The sequence below is a fragment of the Nicotiana attenuata genome, unplaced genomic scaffold (assembly GCF_001879085.1).
Source record: "Nicotiana attenuata strain UT unplaced genomic scaffold, NIATTr2, whole genome shotgun sequence".
In the NCBI taxonomy this organism is placed as follows: Eukaryota; Viridiplantae; Streptophyta; class Magnoliopsida; order Solanales; family Solanaceae; genus Nicotiana; species Nicotiana attenuata.
This window is the reverse complement of record NW_017673279.1, coordinates 62,216-79,171: the sequence shown is the minus strand read 5'-3', so window position 1 is coordinate 79,171 and position 16,956 is coordinate 62,216. Positions and strand designations below refer to the sequence as shown.

Below are 16,956 nucleotides of genomic sequence, written 5' to 3'. Positions count from 1 at the left end.
AAATGAGTTTTTCAAAATCACTTTTTCAAAATTTTTAAGAAAACTTTTTTTCCTCGCTCACAAAAGTGCAACATTTTTTTCAAGTGAAATACATGTCCAAACATAATTTTAAAATTTAAATATTATTTTTCAACTTAACTCCAAATACTTTTTTTCTTCAAAAATTACAAATTTTATGTCCAAACACCTAATAAAAACTCTAAAAAGCTATTTTTCAAAATTTCACTTCAAATAGCTCACAAAAAATTCAAAAATAGCTCCAAATTATATTCATATCTAAATACAACTCTAATTTTCAAATACGTTAATTTTGTTTTCACTTTTTTTTCAATTCTTATGTCCAAACGCCACGTAATTTCCTCCTTATTCATATGAGAGAGAAACACAAGAATTTTCCTCACTTAGGGAAAGAAAGTGACATACTAGACATCTACTACATATTCCCCTAGAGTAGATCCCAAGTGAAGAAACAGAGCAAAACAGAGTATAGCTTCTCCATTTCCTTCACTCCTAAAACCTCTTTAGGAGTAGAAGGTTTAAACAAAAAATGGCTGAAATAATGCAGAAGAAGAAGCCCTCTTTCTCTTTGTACAGACATTGTTCTGTTCTGCTCTTACTCTCCACCATTTTTTCTTCTGTTAGAGCTTTTGATTATGCAGATGCTCTTTCCAAAAGTCTTCTTTATTTTGAAGCTCAAAGGTCTGGTCGTTTACCTTATAATCAACGTGTCACTTGGCGCGACCATTCTGGCTTAACTGATGGCTTAGAACAAGGAGTAAATTCCTCTACCCTTTTTTGTTTCTTGTTCTTTTCTTAGGTTTAAAAAGATTTGATTTTTTATAATGTTTATGATTTGTGGTTACTGTTTGCAATTTTTACAATGTAGGTGGATTTGGTTGGAGGATACTATGATGCTGGAGACCATGTTAAATTTGGGCTGCCAATGGCATTTACAGTAACAATGTTGTCATGGGGTGTAATTGAATATGGTGAAGAGATTTCTTATGTAGGTGAAATGGAACATGCTTTTGAAGCTATCAAATGGGGTACTGATTACTTCATCAAAGCACACACTAGCCCAAATGTGTTATGGGCAGAGGTAATTAAATTAAATAAATGTTTAAACATAATTTAGAGCTAAAACATTCTTGAGCCGAGGGTCTATCTGAAACAACCTCTGCACCTTCTCAAGGTAGGGTTAAGGTCTGCGTAGTGCGTATATACTAACCTCCCCAGCAAGGGCAAAGCCACCCTTCGTCGAAAATTTTTGCTTCGTATATAGGTTAAATATTATGTTTTAAAGATATATAACATATATTGAACGCCCTTTTTGTAAATTTTTTTTACTTCTTTTAAGTTTGAGTATCTTTGGAGAAATTTATGGTTTCGCCACTAGTCTTCAGACCACCTTTTGTGATTTACTGAAATTTATTGTTGTTTTTGTTGTTGTTAGTAGAGCTAAAACATATGTGGTTAATTAGACAATGAAATTTGAAAATTTTGTGACATAGGTGGGAGATGGAGATACTGATCATTACTGTTGGCAAAGGCCAGAGGACATGACAACTTCTAGGCAAGCATTCAAAATTGACGAGAATAACCCGGGTTCCGACCTAGCCGGAGAGACGGCGGCGGCAATGGCAGCGGCGTCGATTGTGTTTAGGAAAAATAATCCACATTATTCTCACTTACTATTGCACCATGCCCAAGAGGTAACTAATAATTAAATGATTTAAGTTATATATACTGACGTATAGGTCACATATTCATCGCAGCCGCTAATAGGGTAAGCTGTTTATAACGCATCCCTTGAGGTGCAAGGGGTGCGACCTTTTTCGAACAGTTTGTGAATGTTGGATGCTTTGTGCGTCGAACTATCTTTTTAAAGTTATATATACTGACATATAAAATTATTACTTGCTAGTATGTATTTAATGAAATGGGGTTATATGAACATTGTGCAGTTATTTGAGTTTGGTGAAAAATACAGAGGGAAATATGATAACAGTGTGGGAGAAGTGAAGAGCTATTATGCATCAGTGAGTGGTTACGAAGATGAGTTGTTGTGGGCAGCATTGTGGCTATACAAAGCCACCGACAATGAAGAATATTTGAAGTATGTAATTAACAATGCAAATTCCTTTGGAGGTATTGGTTGGGCTATTACTGAATTCAGTTGGGATGTAAAGTTTGCTGGTCTCCAAATTATTGCTTCCAAGGTACGGCCTAACTCTTCCTATCAACTTTTTAGAGTTTTACTTTCTATCACTAACAATTTATTATTCCAGTCAAATCTTTCTATAATAAAATTATTTGTCCAAAAACAATCTCTTTATATTCTCAAGATAGAAGTAAGGTCTGTGTACACACTATCCTTCCCAAATTACACTGGACTTGTTCGTTATTGGCCTATAAATAACAAAAGTTAGCAAGTCTTATATGGTATTCCGAAAAAAGGTAAACAACTTGTTATTACATTAGTATCAAAATTATGTAATGACAATCTTCACATTGTTAGTAACTTAGTATAGTGTATATACAGAGGCGAAGCCAAGAATTCAAACTTATGAGTTCGGGATTCTAATCGTTTTAAATATTTGGGTTCTAAATTAATAATTTATATATATAATAAATTTTTTAAGACAAATAAAGAGTTCGAATCAGAACTATTAGGTTCTGCCGAACCCGCTCCCAACACTCTAGGCTCGTATATATGCGTAAATTTTAATCATGTTAGGGTAAATGTGCATTATATAGGTTATACCATGTGCTTTTTCTGCACAAGGTTTCATTTTCAAATGTTTGAATTTCTAAGGCCAGCATGTTCTTGTACTGCATTAGCTTCCAATATTTCAATTTCAACTTCAATCTTATGAAAAGTGTATTTATAAGAAAACAACAAAAAAGAAAATGTATACCTTTAGAAAGTAAGAGCCTATTTTCTTTGAATTTAAATTGTTTAAACAGTAGCATTTCCTCATCATCTTTGTGTCAAATCTTATGTGGTGGCTTTTGTTTAAGAGTCAAATGTGGAATTATACTTTTACTTCTGGGTGGGATATGCTTTTAACTTTATGGAAAATTAGTGTACTATAATAAAGTTGAAAGAGCTATGTGAAGTGAGCGCAAATTAAGGTATCTTAATAAATGAGGACTACTACTAAGATGTAGTGAATAAAGGCATAGGGCCTTAGGGAGAACAAAATCACGTGCATATGATGCCTTTGCATTGGGCATTTGACAGTGCCTTTAATGTGGGATCTTCAATTGTTAGGTACCTGGTAGCTATGTTGCGTGGAATATTCAAAATGTTGCCGTATTTATATTGGATCCTTCAAAAATACACACTTTTGGAGAATCTGGCACTTGACAATATTTTAGGAGAATCCTAGCAACATAGCCTGGTAGAATTAGTCAGAGTGCGCACAAACTGGATTAAGCACTAATATGGTTTTCATCTAAAATACAATAACAATAATAATAACATACCCACGGTAGTCGTCTAAGTGGTGTCTGGGAGCAGAGACGGCTCTAGAATTTTTAGAACATGAGGCCATCTCCAAGGCTGCTCCAAATTTTGCACCAAATTTTTAATTGGTATAAAATTTGGTATTTTTTTGCTCCAATGGAACACCAAATCTTGCACCATTATAGTGCATGAATAGTGTTGCACCAAATTTGGTGCAACACTATTCATCACACCAAATTTGATTTATTATTATTTTATTCATCTTTTTATTTTTTGGACTTTTAATTTATCATATATTGTGTATATAATTAATTTTTATATTAAGATCTTTATAATTTTAATTTTATATCCTATTTTTTGATATATTAATTTATGTATATATTATATTTATATAAAATTATAAGTTAATTTTATTATTATTATAATTGTATAAAAAGAAATATAATCATTATTTAAAAATATAAAATACAAATGTAAGATTTCTAATGTTGCTAAAGATAGTATTTATTTGAAGGAAATAAGAAATAAAATTTAAATAGAAGATAATAATATAATATAGAAGAGAGAGAAGAAATATTATTTTTTGGTGTAAAAAATAGTGTAATGGTTGAAGTAAATTTGGTGTTACACCATTCTGATGTGAAATTTGGTGTTAGAGTTGGAGATGGTCTGAGTGCACTATAAAAGAAAGGAGGGAAAAAGGTATAAAGTGGGAATTGATCATTGTTTCTTTGAGTAAATATTTAAGTATTAAATTAAGTGCACCATTCAAATTTTATGGAGCATGGATGCCAATATATAATATTGGACCAATTCTAGAAAATACATACATAAAATACCTAGTTTGGCGAAGAGACCATGGGTTCACGTGCCCCATAAATAAGGCTATAAATCCGCCCCTACTGGGGAGGATAGTGTATACGCTGACCTCACTCCTATTTTGTGATGGTAAAGAGAGTGTTTATGATTATGAATAGTGAAATGAAAAGTAAAAAAAGGAAGAGCTTTTATGAAATATGCATCTATGTGATAGAAAGTGAAATTGTAATCATTAGATTGCATTTCTAATTGGGATTTTAACACAAATAGCTGGTCAGATTTACTGTTTACTTCTTCTAACTAGTATACATAGATTATACACAACTATATACATATAATACATAAATTATACATATATTATATATCCGTCGACTATGTTTAGTTAGAGCAAGCGATTGAATGCGGCTATTTGTGTAAATTCTTCTTTCTAATTCTGATAATAACTATAGTTGGGCATACACTATAATAAAGTCTCTTTTTTCCCCTTCATTTTTCTTTCGTATGATATGATTTAATGTTTGTGGTGAAATCACTGCTGGTGATTCTGATTTAAGTTCCCACAGCATTGAATTGCCATCTAACCAACTTGAAAAATATAAGCAGATTTGCCCCACTCTCTCTCTCAACTTCCTGAAGTTTATATTAGCATATCTTTTAATTGATGTAAAATAATTGAGTTTTGGGTACATACTTAAATTCAGAATTTAATAGAGCACTCTCTTTTTTAGCTTGATAAAAATCCTTATCCCTTCAAAAAATAGTAAACTTAATAAGGAAACAGCTCATAAATTGATTTGACAACCCACTGACTAGCGCACATGATCAATACCCAAGAAAAAACAAAATGAGAAAAAGATGTAACTATCTAATTTTACTTGACAATAATATATGTTTTTCCCATTTTGGGTCGGTTAAAGCTTAAAAGTATAGTGAATCCTGACTTGTTTGAGATCGAGACGTAGTTCTGATTTTGTCAATGCAGTTACTACAGGAGAAAAAGCACAAGGAACATAGTCACGTATTGGAACAGTACCGATCAAAAGCCGAACACTACATATGTTCATGTCTTAACAAAAACAACAATAGCAACAACGTCGAGCGCACTCCGGGCGGCTTATTATACGTCCGGCAATGGAACAACATGCAGTATGTATCGACATCGGCTTTTTTACTCACAGTTTACTCTGATTTCCTCCAAAAATCCAACCAGAAAATCAGCTGCCAAGGAGGAATAGTTGATCATATAGAGCTCTTCAATTTTGCCAAATCTCAAGTGGACTACATTTTGGGCCTTAACCCAAGAAACATGAGTTATCTTGTGGGCTTTGGCCCAAATTACCCAATAAGAGTCCACCACAGAGGGGCCTCAATTGTGTCCTATAGAGAAAACAAAGGCTTTATTGGTTGTACTCAAGGGTATGACTATTGGTACAACAGAGATGAGCCCAACCCAAATATTTTAATTGGGGCTTTGGTTGGTGGGCCAGATAATCAAGATAATTTTGAAGATGATAGAGCTAATTACGTGCAGACGGAGGCGTGCACATATAATACAGCACCTCTAGTTGGAATTTTCGCAAAGTTGAATGTCCTGAATAATCCACCATTAATTGCATCTTTCTAAAATGATATTACACGCAATATTATTATCCATAGAATATGTAATGTTTTTGTATTTCTCTTTTCTTTTTTGGGGGGTTTCTTTTGGTGGCTAAAAGTTTGGCACAGCCCATTGACCTCCGCCAACCCCCTACCTTGTGTGACCCAATTGTGCATATTTGATAATGCAATATAATATAAGTATTAACTTATGTATTAAATCTATGCATTTTTTCATATTTTGTTTATTTTAATATTTGGATATAAGTTGTATATTGATAGTGCAAAGATTTTTATACATTATTTATGAATTATAATATGTTATAGCAGGTTAGTTACGATTTTTGTCAAATTACCAATTAAGTTTATCGAGAGATTTATTTGTAATTACTAACTGATTGTGTAAATACTCTTTTATATAACCAATCTTTTAAACTTAAACTCATTAATATTTTTGTTAAAGGATGAAGTCTGGGAAAAATTAGAAATAGCCATATTTATAATTGGTAATTAATAAATAGCCACAGTTTCAAAAGTAATCGAATTTAATCACTTTTTATGTAAAGATGAAATCTGAACAGCATAACATGCCGGGGTTCGAATATTTTACATATGATATTCCAGCATAATGTGTTGCAGTTTCATAATGTGCCGGAGTTCCAACATAATATGCTAGAAGTTTATACGCAGCAACTCCATAATCTAGCATAATATGTTAGAATTTCATAATTTGCTGGAGTTCCAACAATAAATGCTAGAAGTTTATACATAGGAGCTCCATAATCCAACATATTATGCTGGAACTTTTCGTGTTTTAACAAAATAGTGACTATTTTTCAATGACTTTGCAAATATTGACTATTTTTCAATTACGAGTCCGAAAACTGGCAAGCCCGTGCTATTTACATATTAAGTTTTATCCTTCCGAGACCCTACTTATAAGATTATATTGGGTATATTGTTGTTGTTGTTGTTATTGTTGTTTGCAGACTATGTTATTGCGCAATAGAACAAGGGGCCTAAGCAAGACAGTGCCCTACTAATTAGGTTGTTTACTTATTTTGTTACTGTTTGATTCTTAAAGAAGTGCTCTAATACTCGGTTGCATAGATATAAACACGTTATTATTAAGACACATTGTTAGCACTTTCTCTCACGAAGAAAAGTAAAAGATTAGACCAATGGAAAGGCTTGTGCATGCAAATAGATTATGTGGCGGTATTTGATTGAGCACGGAATTTAAGAAAGAAAATAATATTTATGATCTAAAATAAGCTTTAAACGTTAATGTTAAAATAAGAGGCTTAAAGTTAAATTATTTCTAAATTATGAATTCTTTTTTAACATACTAAAAAAGAAAGCATGTTATACAGATTGAGACGAATGAAATATAAACACTTACCTGTTTTTCATTTATTTTAATTTATGTGACATAATTTGAATCGATGCGGAATTTAAGAAATAATAAAAACTTTTAAAATTTATGATATTAAATATGTCATAGTATTTGCGTGACTATAAAACTTTTGAAACGTATTACATTAAATTATCCATAATATTTGTGCGATTAGTTTTTCCGCACGTGCGTTGCACGTGGAAGCTGAATCATGTACACATTTGTAAAATAATATTAATATTTTTAAAACAGAACTTTGAGTAAATAACTATACAAGAAAGAATAATATATAAGTTTCTCTGACTGATCAATATGGATCAGCGTATGATGGCTTGTTTGTCGAGGTCAAGATAATTAAATACCTATATTATTCAGGCCAATGAAGATGAACAACCAGAGTTTAATTAGATACATGTGATTTTTTTAACTTATTTTGCTTAATAAGGTACATACACGTAAAGAAGCGTATGTGATCACCTACTATTTCTTTATAGATGACATTCATAGTGTATGTTTCTTCCATCCGTTTCGCTAGCTCAATTTTGACCAAGACTCTTGTAATCAACATATAACATGAATCTAGATGACCAATAACCGCGGTAGAAGCTAAGCCTCTCCTTCTGAACCTTCTCCATAAGTACAAGTAAATATGGATCATTATGTTGGTAGGATATGATCTGCTCAAGCAATAACAATTGTGCAACCAACACAAGGAAGACTCTACCCGATACTGAAACATCTACCATGAAATGTCAATTAGCCAACGACCGAACCTCCAATGCTAATGGAGGAATAAACTATCAATAGAAAATATTATTAAGACTATAAAGAATATATAGAAAGATATAGATATACCACTATTGTATAACTTTGTTCAAAAAAAACATCACGCAGAAACTTTTATTGAGGGTTGGTCTCATAGATATGAAGTATAACAAAGAGGTCTGAGCAATGAGGTTAGCACACAAACTAAAAGTACAATTGCAGCAATACTAAAATAGGAGTAATATTTTCAGTGCATTTACTCTTGACAAATTGATACGACCCAAAATCCATTAAAGGTCGTGATGGCGCCGAACACGCTGTCAGGTTAGCCAATACTAAATAGTTAATTAAATTCACTTTTTATATTTTTGAAATCATAAAGTTACCTTCAATTTCACTAGTAACAGATGAACTTTACAAAATAAATAAAAATGTTTACCATTTCATTACTGAATATCCCATCATCATCCCAGAACCCGGTGTCACAAGTGCATGAGCAATTACTAAGAAATAAAATGATATACAATAACTGCCGGAATACAAATTGGACAGAAAAGAAAATACAAATACTCTGAAGGAGACTCTGCTGGCTGCGGATCATCTCATAAGATGCAGCTCACCTAAGTCTCCGTATCAACCATGCTGCTGCGCCCACGAGGCCATTAGACATACATGTGCCTGTACAACAAGCGTAGTATGAGTATGAAAACAACGCGTACCCAGTAAGTATCCAGTCTAACCTCGAAGAAGTAGTGATGAAGGGTCGACTTCGACACTTACTAGTGTCCAATAATATCAGGTGCAGTAAGGAAGTGAATAAATATGAAATAGAGTAATTATATGAAACAAACAAGTATAAAATACGTGGTACAATTTCTCTCTTTACAATTTACTCAAGCTATCAAATAGTAAGTTCCCTCCGTAACCGAAGCATATATATAGATACAGTGGATTTCATCAAAAAGGTTGTCATAATTCAAATCATGGAAAAACCCTCAGATACACTGGCTTTTTTCCAAATATTACGCACGATTCCATGAGGATAATATATATATATATATATATATATATATATATATATATATATATATATATATAGGAAATGCCGAGGCGTACGGCCCGATCCAACATAAAAGTAAACCAAACTGTGCAAGACCGAGTGTCGAACGACGCGAACCATAGATGCATCTATTAACCTGCCGAGGCGATCAGCCCGCTCCCATGAGAGTAGTAGAAGGAGTTACCCCGCTCGCGAATCATACTTGCGACGCGGTCAAATATAAGTGTTAGGGATTTTCCTGCTCGCGAATCATACTTGCGACGCGGTCAAATATAAGTTTAAGGAATTATCCCGCTCGCAGATCATACGTGCGACGCGGTTACACATAGATTTCTTAAGTTATTAAAGTATTCCTCATTTCTTTTTAAATTACGAATTTCAAATGAAAACTCTCAAGTTCCCAACTTTTCCTCAATTTCGACTCCTTTCAAAAACATTTAATAATGTAACTCAATCTTGCTTCTTCTCAAGGCAAACAATAAACATAAATCAACAACAATATCAACAAGGCATGATGTAAGCCTAAAACTATCCGGACATAGGCATAGCTAGTAACTACGTACGGACTCTCGTCACCTCATGCGTACGTAGCCCCCACAAATAGAAGCACATAATAATTTAGTTTACCTATGGAGTTAATTTTCTCTTACAAGGTTAGAAAGGAGAGTTACCTCGCACTGAAGTTCCATAATGTGCTCCCAAGCCCTTCCGACGACTCAAACCGATGCCCAACGCTCCAAAACTTGACATAGATGATGAAGATGGAGCTCCAAAATCGCTCCTAGGTCGTCTCCCATGGAGGAAATGAGATGAAATGAGCCAAACCCGTTTTTGCAAACTTATACACTGCCAGGCTACCCTTCTTCGCGTTCACGGGCCTCCCATCGCGTTCGCGATGAACAAATTTCTCGAAAGCCGTTCCCAAATTCTTCTCAGACAGCCTCTAGTATAATGGTCAAAATTTTTTGCACAAAACTCCAAATGACAAATGATTTAACTTTTTAAAACCTAGACATCAAGATCCACAACTTTCATGTTTTGGTCATCTCCCAATTCCTTATATATTTCGAGATATAAGCCTCCAAAGTCAGTCCTGTGCAACACAAATTTCTTCCTCATCTTCCCGGACAGCCTGTAGTGCACTAGCCATAACTTTTTGTACACAAATCCAAATGCTAAATGGGTTATTTTTCTGAAAACTATACAAAAAGGGAAACAACTTTTGTTTTCGGATCATCTCCAAAATACACTGCGAGATATGAGCCTCCGAAGTCAGACCCGTGCAACAGAGATTTCCTTCTTTGCGAACGCGGAGAACAAAGTCCCTGAAGCCAAATCCTTCTTCGCGAACGTGGGCGTATACACGCGAACGCGAAGAACAACACTAGACACCAGCATCAGCTATTGCAAAACAGCCCGAAATGATCCGAAACCACCCCGAAACACACCCGAGGCCCCATCCAATCACACAAACCAGTCCTATAACATAACACGGACCTGCTTGAGGCTTCAAATCACATCAAACAACATCGAAATCATGAATCGCACCCCAATTCAAGCTTAATGAACTTTAGAACTTCAAACTTCTACATTCGATGTCGAAACCTATCAAATCACGTCCGATGACCTCAAATTTTGCACACAACTCATATTCGACATTACAGTCCTAATTCAACTTCCGGAATTGGAATCCGACCCCGATATCAAAAATTCCACTTCCGATCAAGCTTCTCAAAAACCTTCAAATTTCTAACTTTCGCTAAATGACCTACGACCTTCGAATCCACTTCCGGACGCGCTCCCAATACCAGAATCACCATACCGAGCTATTCCTAGTCTCGAAATCCCAAATGAACATTGATAATATCGAAATGCACTGCAACCCAAATTTATAAAATTCTTCCAAAATGCCAACTTCCACAATAGGCGCCGAAATGCTCACGGGTCATCCAAAACCCGATCCGGACATACGCCCAAGTCCAAAATCATCATACGAACCTGTTGGAACCTTCAAATTCCGATTCCGAGGTCGTTTACTCAAAAGTAAAACCTTAGTCAATTCTTTCAACTTAAAGCTTCCGAAATGAGAATTTTCTTTCCAAATCAACTCCGCACTTCCCGAAATTCAATTGAAAATGCGTGCAAGTCATAATGCCTAAAGTGAAGCTACTCAGGGCCTCAAACTACCGAACGACGCGCTAGAGCTTAAAATGACCGGTCGGGTCGTTACACAAATTATGGAAGAAAGTTCTAAAGGCTGATTGTGGACATGGAAGAAAGTTCTAAAGGCTGATTGTGGACATGGAAGAAAATTCAAAATCAACTCACACTAAATGAAATTGTGGACATGGAAGAAAGCTACAGCTAAAGAAGTTCAAGCTAACAGAGTTTGCACAATAGTTTACATTTCTTATGATTTTAAATATTGGTCGTAAAGAGAAGTGATGTATTATTGATCACTGGATGAAGACAAATTTTGTTAGATAGCAATGAGACTATTTGAAACTAATAAAGGCAACTGCCAACTCGGAATTGTTTCAAGCATTTTCGTGCATTATTTTATTATAATATTATGGTTCCTCTTCCTCCGTTCTAACCCAATAAAGTTGTCCGTTTCCTTATATGTTTTGCATTTTCCTTAATTTTCATCACTTTGATGATGTCTATTTAGCCATCCGAATATTCCATCCTCCTTTATTTGCTTTCTACTCTCCATAGTCCTAAATAAAAAATTTAAAAATAAAAAAAGGAATGAAAAGAAGAAAAGGAAAATCATGTTAGAAATATTACCGCAACGTCCCCATGTATAATTTTGGAGAAGTTTCAAGTATTCTAAAGATATTATTTGTCTCCACATTTGTGCTTCAGTTGCTTAAAGGAAAATTATGCGCAAGTTGATAAGTGCGGATTTTAACCTATGATTTGCTCTCTTTTACTTGCGTTTTGGGCTTAAAATGCGTGAAGGTATTCTCGAAAACTAATGTAATATGCTTGCTTGCTGGAACTGGTCAAAATGAGCCAAAAGAGGCATAATCAGCTCACAAAGGAGTCAAATCTGGAACAAAAACCAAGACTGGGCCAGGAGACATGAACCGCGGACCGCACAAATATTGTGCGATCGCGTGCGGCCGCGGAATCCACAACGCGACCGCGATCACAAATACGCGATCCGCGAAGTGAAGAATCAGAGAGTATACTTTAAGGCCAATTGTTGAGCGAGGCCCGTGCCAGAAATGAGCGACCGCGAAAGTCTCACCGCGGTCGCGGTTGGAATTATGCATACCGCGGTGGATGAGATTCAGAGAAGTAACATTTCAAGCAAAAATATGAGTGCGGTCTGCGGTGGAATTACGCGGCCGCGAAAATCCACTATGCAACCGCGATGGAAAGTATGCGGCCTATGAAACAAATCGCAGCCCAGATCCAGATGATGAAAATGCGGACCGCAGTCAGTATTATGCGGCCACGGTAAAAATTACGCGGCCGCAAAATCTCCGCAGGGGTATTTTTGTCTGGTATATAGATCTTTTTCACATTTTTAGGTTAAGTTTTGTTTTTGCTGAGCATGTGAGACGGATGGATATTCTATTTTGGGCAATTTTGTATTAGATTCATCTGTTAACATTAGCTTTTTTATCTTTTAATCTAGTATTATGGATTTTATCTATATTTCATCTTTGATTTCTGCTATTTCCATGAGTAGCTAAACCCATAGCTAGGGTAGTGACCCAACCCTAGTGTGGGTATTTGATTAGTCTTGAATTTTAGGACTTAAATGTGTATGGATTAGAGTATTTAGCCTAGTTCTTGCTAGAACTATGGAATTAGTGGTTGCAAACACTAATTCATGCCTTTATGACTTAGTCTCTGCTTGAGAAAGAGGGACTAAGTCTAGGAAAACTAGGCTAGCAAGGAATTGGGGGTGAGCTCAAGAAATTGATAGCACCAATTAAAGGGTTAAACCTAGAGATAGTAATACCCGACTTGAAATAACATCACTTGTATTGCATGAATACCCATTTGGACTTGAGAAAGCCAAGTCGGGCAAAATCACTCAAACTACCGAGAGGTATAGAGTGAGTACCCGGGTGTGATAGTTATACTACGACCCCAATTAATCACATGATTGCCCTAGATTCTTGCTACCTGTTAGATATCCACCTAGGTGGAAGTCACTGCCCTAGTCCTTTTAAACCCTTAAAAATCAACATAAAAAATATTGTACTTAGTTTTAACTATTGCATGCTATAGTAGAAGTAGAAAACAAACCAACCATGTGTGGAAGTGTAATTAAGAGCAAAACCTACATCTAGACTCGGATATAAATCTAACTCCAAACAGATTAACTCCCTATGGATTCGATCCCGACCTTGTTGGGTAAACCTGCATCGACCATCCTCGCTACTCAGTAGTTGTGTATGCTTGGACCCGATCAATTTTTGGCGCCGTTGGCAGGGAGTTAGACGGCTTTAGCTATATATCTGAGCATTTGTGTGTTTTGTTTTTCTTTCCTTCCGTTTTTTAATTTGTCTGTGCATTGTTTTAGGTACCAAATGGCTCTTAAAAATGAAGCTCTCATAAATTTGCCATTGGGGGAGGAGGTAGATAATGATCATGTGGATGAGATTCAACCCGAACCTTAAGCACAAAGGAGAGGACGACCGCCTCATGATAATATTCCAAACCCTCCCCCAGCTCCTCCAAGGGAAGCACACCGGGTGTTGCCCAACGAAGGCTATGCAAGTGCAATAGTCCTGCCCCGGATTAGGGCGGGCATCTTTCAAATAACCAATGTCATGCTTACACTCTTGGAATAGAGGGGTTTCTTCACCGGAGCTCCACACCAAAACGGCTACAAGCATCTCAAAGGTTTTGTTGATACGTGTTGGGGGAGCAGGAAAACTAATGTCTCCGAGGACGCATTGAGATTGAGGCTTTTCTCATTTTCTCTAAGGGGGAAGGCGTTGGATTGGCAAGAAAGGTTACCCAACCATTCCATCACCTTTTGGGATGAGTTGGCCGAGAAGTTCATCAAAAAATTCTTTTCTCCAGGACATATGGCGACGCTAAGATATGAGATCCTTGATTTTAAATAAGAGCCAAATGAACCGCTTCATGACATTTGGGAAAGGTATCGGGCGATGGTTAAAGAATTCCCGAACAATGACATGCCCGAAGCCATGATCCAACAAACATTCTACCGTGGCATCAACACTACCAACCAATGTGTAGTTAACCAACTCACCGGGGGAAACTTCATGAACACGCCATATGCTTAAGCGTGTGAAATACTTGATGAGACGGAGGATACTTCTTCGGCGTGGCAAACTCGAGCTAATGTGCCACAAGGTGATCCTAATGCCATTCACCTACACAAGGAGCTCCATGACCACGGCCAAGCAATAGCCGAGTTGACTACTACCATGAACCAATTGGCCAAGGCTCAGTTGCAACAAATTCAAGGGCCAAAACAAGTGAATGCCATGTAAGGGGTGAATATGACGGTCAACAAGAGGAGGCAACAAGGTCAACAAGTTCAAGGCAATGCGGATCAATTTGAGCAAAGTGGTAGTGGTTTCAATCAAGATGATGTATATGATGATCCAAGCGAAGAGGTTCAATATGTGAAAAATTACCAAGGTCAACGGGGCAATGCTCCGAATCAACAACAATGGAGATCACAAGGAAATTGGGGAAATCAAAGTCAACAAGGAAATTGGAATAGTGGCAACAACAACAACCAAAACAATTGGGGGAACAACAATCTAATTGGGGTAACCAAGGAAACCAAGGCAGTTGGGGTGGCAACAGTACTAGTAATTGGGGAGGCAATAACAATCAAGGGGGTTGGAACAACAACAATCAAGGGAACGGGGGTCGGGCTTTCAAAGGCCCCTGATGTATCAACAACCAAACAACCCGCCTCCATTTCTGTCACAAGGTCCTAGCTCGTCCAACAATGAGATGGGACGGATTGAATCCATGTTTGAGCAAATGATGAAGAAAAATGCCGACTCCGATGCCCAATTGGCATCCCACAATACTTCTATACGAAACTTGGAAGTCCAACTCAGCAAAATTTCTCAAGCTTTGAATACTCACCCTAAGGGGTCACTACCAAGTGACACAGTGGTGAACCCGAAGGGTGGGAACAGTATGGGCTATGCTATGGCGGTGATTACAAGAAGTGGTAGAGGTGGAGTTGCTAGTACCTCTAATCCAATAAAGGTTGTGAGTGATGATGTGTTGGTGCAAGATGATGATGAGCCAAGAATGATGTGCAAGTGAGTGATGAGACTGTGAATGATGAAGTGAGGATAGACATTGATGACAACGTGGAGGAGACACAAAATGATGTGAACCCGTCTAGGGAACACGTGATAGACATACCGGAAACGGTAGTGCCCAAAGCCAAGGCCTCCTCCACCATATCCTCAAAGGCTTGTAAAACAAAATAGTGAGAACCAGTTCAAGAAATTTATTATGAAAAGTTTGTCCATAAATGTGCCTTTGGTGGAAGCTCTAGAACAAATACCGGGATATGCCAAGTTCATGAAAGACTTGGTAACAAAGAAGAGATCAATGAACTGTGAAACGATCAAAATGACACATCAAGTGAGTGCTATTGTGCACTCCATGGCTCCAAAGTTAGAAGACCCCGACGCCTTTACAATTCCATGCATTATTGGTAGTGCTGATTTCGCCAAAGCTTTGTGTGATTTGGGGGCAAGTATTAACTTGATGCCATATTCTATGTTCAAGTCATTGGGGATTGGGTAACCAAGGCCCACATACATGAGGTTGCAAATGGCAGACAGGACAATGAAGAGGCCATTGGGAATAATTGATGATGTGCTAGTTCGGGTCGACAAGTTCATAATTCCCGTGGATTTTGTGATACTTGACTGTGAGGTTGACTATGAGGTGCCGATCATATTGGGGAGACCTTTCCTAGCTACAGGGAAGGCCTTAGTTGATGTGGAATCAGGGGAGCTCACCTTCCGGGTGGGCGATGAAAAATTTGTGTTCCATGTTTGCAAGTCAATGAGGCAGCCTAATAGCAACGAAGTATGTTCATTTGTGGATCTTGTGACCGAGGTGATTGTTGAAGACACAAGTGCTGTGTTTAATGTGGAAGACCTTTTGGAAGCTGTGTTGTTGAATCGTGATGTGAATGAGGATGAAGGCTTGGTGGAATATGTCAATTCTTTGCAAGGAATGGGTTCATATACATATGAACCCTGTAAACTTTCCTTGGATCTTGAGAACCGGAAGACTCCACCAACAAAGCCCTCAATCGAGGAGCCTGCCATATTGGAGTTGAAGCCTTTTCCTTCACACCTTAGGTATGAGTTCTTAGTCCCTTGATCCACTTTACCTGTTATTCTTTCCTCGTGCTTAACTAACGTGCAGGTAGATGCCACCATTGCGGTGCTCCAAAGGAAGAAGAAGGCAATAGGTTGGACATTGGAAGATATTCGGGGTATAAGCCCCGCCTTTTGCATGCACAAAACCATATTGGAGGAGGATGGAAAACCCTTAGTGGAACATCAAAGAAGGTTGAATGAGGGCATGCAAGAGGTTGTCAAGAAAGAGGTCATCAAGTGGTTGGATGCTGGAGTTGTCTACCCCATTTCTGATAGTTCATGGAATTCACCGGTACAACATGACTGTGATTACAAATGAGAACAATGAGTTGATCCCAAAAAGAACTGTCACCGGTTGGAGGGTATGCATGGATTATAGAAAGCTCAACAAAGTGACTCGGAAAGACCATTTTCCGCATCTATTTCTTGATCAAATATTTGATAGGTTAGCCGGACGTGCTTATTATTTCTTCTTGGATGG

At 36.9% G+C, this 16,956-nt stretch overlaps 1 protein-coding gene across 1 annotated transcript; it reads left to right on the top strand.

Annotated features, from left to right (window-relative positions):
* Positions 1-418: 418 nt before the first annotated feature.
* On the top strand, positions 419-6,124 carry LOC109215925 (endoglucanase 11-like). Its single transcript, XM_019380047.1, has 5 exons — positions 419-775; positions 887-1,099; positions 1,512-1,712; positions 1,965-2,219; positions 5,271-6,124. The coding sequence occupies exons 1-5, from the start codon at positions 548-550 to the stop codon at positions 5,910-5,912; spliced, it is 1,539 nt and encodes a 512-aa protein (XP_019235592.1). The 5' UTR covers positions 419-547; the 3' UTR covers positions 5,913-6,124.
* The last annotated feature ends 10,832 nt before the right edge of the window (positions 6,125-16,956 follow it).

Coding starts and splice junctions, on each gene's coding strand:
- LOC109215925 (XM_019380047.1), top strand. CDS start 548: ATGGCTGAAATAATGCAGAAGAAGAAGCCCTCTTTCTCTTTGTACAGA. Junction 776..886: donor CTGATGGCTTAGAACAAGGA/GTAAATTCCTCT, acceptor TTTACAATGTAG/GTGGATTTGGTTGGAGGATA. Junction 2,220..5,270: donor TCCAAATTATTGCTTCCAAG/GTACGGCCTAAC, acceptor TTGTCAATGCAG/TTACTACAGGAGAAAAAGCA.